Source organism: Orussus abietinus, unplaced genomic scaffold (genome assembly GCF_000612105.2).
Source record: "Orussus abietinus isolate OABI.00-Male unplaced genomic scaffold, Oabi_2.0 scaffold1007, whole genome shotgun sequence".
Lineage (NCBI taxonomy): Eukaryota > Metazoa > Arthropoda > Insecta > Hymenoptera > Orussidae > Orussus > Orussus abietinus.
In genome coordinates this window covers 1-5,718 of record NW_019395147.1, presented here as the reverse complement: position 1 = coordinate 5,718, position 5,718 = coordinate 1, and the positions used below count along the sequence as shown (strand labels likewise).

General features: G+C 37.3%; 1 protein-coding gene across 7 annotated transcripts; it reads right to left on the bottom strand.

The window, feature by feature from the left end:
- Nucleotides 1-2,886: 2,886 nt before the first annotated feature.
- Nucleotides 2,887-5,488, bottom strand: LOC105701417 (methylmalonic aciduria and homocystinuria type D homolog, mitochondrial). Of its 7 annotated transcripts, none has more exons than XM_012428146.2 (5): nt 5,299-5,488; nt 4,495-4,660; nt 3,930-4,336; nt 3,639-3,855; nt 2,887-3,374 (listed from the first exon to the last, which is right to left on the bottom strand). In XM_012428146.2, the coding sequence occupies exons 2-5, from the start codon at nt 4,631-4,633 to the stop codon at nt 3,304-3,306; spliced, it is 834 nt and encodes a 277-aa protein (XP_012283569.1). In that variant the 5' UTR covers nt 4,634-4,660; nt 5,299-5,488; the 3' UTR covers nt 2,887-3,303. The 7 variants fall into 7 exon arrangements, with proteins under 7 accessions (XP_012283569.1, XP_012283572.1, XP_012283574.1 ...); XM_012428149.2 differs by having other exon boundaries at nt 4,495-4,633; XM_012428151.2 differs by having other exon boundaries at nt 4,495-4,633; nt 5,249-5,331.
- Nucleotides 5,489-5,718: the final 230 nt, after the last annotated feature.

Here is a 5,718-nt window from a genome sequence, read left to right as displayed (position 1 = left end):
TTTACAGTGACATTCCTAAAATGTGTTCATGTTTTTTACCAAGTAGCAAACATGTCGACAAAACGTTCCAGGGAGTTTTAAAAAACATTCCGCGAGTATTCGCTGCAACGCCGTTCCGCGCAAGTGATACGGTAAACAGTTCCGAATAGTGCATTTTAGATTAACAAAAAAAAGAAGAAGAAACGAAAAATATGTACCCGTTCCAGAGGGCACAATAACAAAGATATTTGATAACTAACGTCCGTTACGGTCCTATTTCATGAAAATTTGAGGACAGCAATTCATACGACGAACTTCATTAAGTATAATTGATGTACATTGTTAACGCTTTAATGCGTATACGCCGTGCTGCGGACTAATTGCAGGGCAAATTGTACGGCTAAGTAGATATCTGCTATTACATTCCAGGTACGTAACGAGGACGTTAAAAAAAAAAAACAATTTTTTAGAACACCCGAAACTCGTTGTATAAATAAGAATATATATGTATGGACTAATCGTCGAAGGTCTTCTAGCGAATGATAAACAAATGCAATTACTCGAGTTCGTCGATTTAGCTACATTTCGGAGTGGGTATCAGACTGATTGTTGTGATTTATCACGTGATTCTGGAACGTCCACGATCGACACCGTATATCTATGTATGTAACCGATCGTCAAAGAGTAACTAATTACATTACACTGTATTTACTACCAACGGTTCTGAAACGCGTTGTTTACATAAACATTCCATTGTAACCTGCTGTATTATCTATCTCTCTTAGTATCTATTTCAATTAAAAACGTCTGCTAATTATCCGAGTCTTCCTTTAATCCCTATATCTACGCACTCAACTCTCTTCCCACCAAACACCCTATTTTACAATGACATAACACTGGAATAACATGATACATAACGAATGTTATTCAAAAGATACATTAATACCATATAACTTTGAATTATTACCCTTCGGGAACATTGTTACAAACTTGTACGCATTGCAGTTATATAATATTAACATAACATATAACATGTTACCGATATGTTATGTATACGTTACATTATTCGTTTTATAACAGGGTTATATAACTGCGGAGGAAATAGTAATACAAGTCTTACTTATATGTTAAATGTATGTTACGTTATATGTTACTAATGTTATGTAACGGTTACATTTTTGTTACGTAACCGTGTTTGGTGGGTTATGACATGGTACTCTGAAAACACGAAATCAATAAAACACCGTGCAAAAATTGCGACTCTCTTCTCCAGCGCGATATTCTCATAACACGGTTTCTATATACCATGACTTAAATTTGGACAATCCGATAGGAAGAATATTCCCATTGCTGTTTTTGTTTGAAAAACATATTTCTAAGTTTCGCTTAACACGGTTTCGATATAGCAGGGCACTTTAAGGTGAAGTGAAACACGTCGAGGTACTTGATCGACGTCGATAAAGATTTATCTAAATACCTACGTTGTCGACTTTCGTTTTTATATTAACATTTGTGTCGAATTATATTGGGTATTGTACCAAATGGCATACTCCACTTGTCGTTTTTGTACAATAAATATCAAGAAATCGAAGTAAAACTCCAGAAATCCTCTGGATTCATGCTTTCTGAGGCCCTAATTGACTGCAGAGGGACCCCCTGCGCCATCTGTGATTTCCAGGTCAATTAAATTTTCACTCCGCGACCTCGTATTTCTATCGTTTTAGCATAGAAGCGCATACAACCCTTTTTTTGCCTTTATCTCGTTGGAATGCGAGTTTATTAATTATCAGAGTGTTCTAAATTGTCGTAAAATTGTCCTGACCCTTTCGTTTCTCATATCAGAGCTTTCAATAATTGTATATTGATCGAAAGATGAAAGCTCGACGCCATATTGGTTCTGGTCTGGGCCAAGTTAAAAAATTGTTTCTAAAAATCCAAATTTTGAATGTGTCAGGACAATTCTTAGATGATCAGGAGTGATGTGTCAAAGTTTTGGACAGTTTGGTCTAATACCCTTAAAAAAAGTGTTGTATTCGAGTCGACTGATTTGAAGGGGGTTTCACTTCACCTTAAGTTGATATGAAAGAGTCAGCCTATATATATCTGAGAGGTCAAAAAGTTGGCGAAAGTATTCTCCGAATTGGATATACCGATTCGTTTCAAATTTTACCACGGGAATATGAAGGCCCTAAAGTTCGTCCTAAAACTCATGAAATTTCATTTTTCATCAAAAATTTATTTATTTATCATGGACAAAAACCAACATGGCTTAGTCCGGGCACGTTTTCGATGTTTTACGCTTCTTGGAGGCCTAGAATCGAAAATGAAGAGTTTCAGGACCTAACTCGAACAATTTAGAATACCGTACAAATGTAATATTATGGAATCATATGGAAAAATATGGAAAACACTTTCACTAACGATTGCGAGAAAACCAGAGAAAACACTGGCTTGGCTAGGGGCTAACACGTGTTTTTTGAGCAAAAATTTAGTTGCAATTAAACGTCATAGATGGCGACGTTGGTTCTAAACAGTCGTTAAAATAATGAATTCGCGGGATTTTGCCAGTTTTACATCGATCTCTTTATCGTCATTTTACCGAAATGACATATGAAACGCTTCATTTCGTATAATTTTCAACGTAGACTGTAAAAGAGTTCAACATAAATATAAATGTCGGTAGCAGGACGCGCCAGCTTCTCTTACCACTTGAGTATTCAAAACGGCATTATCGCCAAAAAGGATAAGAATGAATTTTATTTTATCGACATCGATTAAATTTCTCAGCGCCTTTCATATTATCGAACACGGTTTTGGTATAAAACGTTATGATGTAACGACGCTGTAAGAGAACTGAATGTAGTTTATTAAGAGGCACAGCGATTTGGAAACAAGTATCAAAATAAGTAGCATTAATTGTTCTCCTTGCTTTATTATTGGAAATAAAACCGGTCTAGACAATACGAATTGCGATGAAATGTACAAGATGAAATAATCTCCAACGCTCACCGATTGCAATTGGATTAAACCCACGTTTGACAGACTCAGTAACACAATAAAGTATTCCCCACTGTGGTCCTTTGATTCAAATAGAGAACTCTTAGAGCTCACATAAAGTACATATCGCTAGTCCTTCTTAACGTTATTAATTATTTATTTAACGATTTTCATCTAGAAGATCGTTGACACCCGTGGGGTAAGCGTACGTAATAATTGGGAAGAACTGTGTGAAGCTAATGCACATCACCCCTATTCGTATGTATTTCCAATAATAGGATACAATTCATCGAATTGGTATGCATTCACTGATAAAATGCAACCTTTCTAACTTGCAATGTCACTTAATAGTTCTTTTAGAAAGTCAGTGCTCGATGGTGCCGTAGTGTAGAGACTCCCTGTAAAGATAGACTCCCGTCACTGACATATCTAACATTTTTAGAAAACAAGAAATCATTTTGATTCTACCGATAGAAAGTAATACCTATAAGTTAGAAATAATAAGAGAATAATTTCCTTGTTAATCTGTACCATTTTTGCAGTCTATGTTCTGTTCTAAATGATAACATCAAAATAAGGAGAGAAAAACAAGCAAAAAGGAATATTTGCTTAGTTATGATTATTGTTAATGAATTACGTTTCTAATAACTAAAACAACTCACCAACAAAGTTTCTCGTATCGCTGTCCTTCGCGATGACCTTGCAGTAATTTTTATGTTCTATTTTGAAACCTAGGCAACGAAACTGCTCATCCGTTTTGTATAGCGAGCTATTCTTTTGCGAGCCTAAATAAGGCTGTCCACTGAATGGATTGATAAAATCTGCCCAATACCCAACCATTTTCAACTTAGTACAGATGTCCGACGCCGCAAGAACAAACTATTGGAATAAACCAAAACTAATACTTCGCATTTAAGTAAGTAAGGACAATATAACAAATGGTAAGTTCTTACATATTTGGAGAGTTTTTCGATCTCATTTTCTGTACTCCACCGCGTGTTTCTCGAGCTTCTTTGTTGAGTGATGGTAATGATAGTAAGTTGTGCAGAGGTCACCTCGGAACAACCAGGAAACAATTCGGGCAATCCCTTTTTAAGTAGCATTGGACACTCCTGAGCCGTACAATGCAACTCTGGTCTGTCCAGCCTAAGCCTACGATTAACTGCAGAACTTTCAGCATCGTCGGTGGCAGAATCTACCGTAAGATCATTTTTTAGGATCTTAGATAAAGTTTCCACTTGGGCGGTCGTAGATGAATCCAACCACCCTGGCCCTACACTGCCTGGTAAGTAAAATCGAAATCCCGTCGGTGCCAGCAATTCCCAGTTTGAATTTGCTTCAAGCGTCGTATCATCGACATCTGTGGATCATTCGTCCATTCTTTTTAAATGTTATCGTGCAAAGCATCATATATGGTATATACTACCGAATACTAACGCAAGTATTTAATACTAATACGGAAATATATTTAATCGCATATGCTATACAAATTGCAAATAAAGTTCAAATTCCATTTACCATCAAGTGGTCTCCTGTCCGACTTGACAAGTTTGTAAGCGCTAACGTTTTTATCACTGCGTCGAGAGTACCTCGCCTTCCAAATAAAGTTGATAGATCCTACACTGCGATTGCCCCGCAGGGTTTTTGAACAAATCATCTGAAGTAAAAGAAGGCGATGGCTTTGCTAAGTACAATAAAGTAATTCCATAATAAGTTATCATAACCCGCCGAAGGAAGAATGGAAGCTGGTACTTAAAGATTGTTTAAAACATTATCCGAATAAGAAGAAAAGCAATTCGATAGAAAAACTGAGCACGATACAATCACTTGGTCACGATTTCTCACGTATTTTTTTACGTATTAAATCAGAGTGAACGTTGTATTCAGAAGAGGTTAGGTTGCACTTGTCAAAGCTTTATATAATTTGACTTGCGACACTCATTCCTGATTTAAGAAATAACAATACATTTGATAGCGAATTATTTACTGAGTCTCTTCACACTGATTCTTCTGATATACGTACTGAGGGGGGATTTAGAGAGCGTATCGAAATCGGACAACTGCTTCTTACATCGACTATCGAACTGTATCGAACGCGATACTTTTGGTATCATTAGAGCTATGTTCCGCAACTAGCTGCCAATGAAGCTTGCCAGCGAATAATAAAACGAGCAGTGAACACTACGTGACTGCAAACACGCCAATACTTGACATTCGATCCTTCCTCAATGACGTTAAGTGCAAAAATATATATAGTTGCAACGAAACTAACAGATTCAAAATAAGAACTCCCTAGAGGTAGTTCACACAAGTGGTACGTACTGAAATTTAGTGTTCCTGTTTTGTTCACTGTATAGGACACATCCTATATGTTAAGTATATCGTATATTTACGCCTGTGACCAGAAAGAAGGTGAGAGTAGCCACGGCTAAGAGGACACAGCTATCAAATTCTTGGGACACGAGCACCGGTTTTCCTGCGGATATCACTGGTACCCGAAGTATCATTTAAAAAAAAAATAGACCTGACGATGATGCGCCATCTCTGATTCAAAACGATTACTAAGTCGTTTTACAAAACGTTTCAAGTTACATTCAGAGATGAGTTGGGAGATTGCTCACAGGCAGGGTCGCGCGATCGCATCGTGTGCTGCCGTCTGGTTTCGTACGTTAGTTTCACCGTTTATTGCCCCCAAGGGCGGCGCAACGAATTTCTGGTAGGGGCTCGCGCACTCGCGATGGC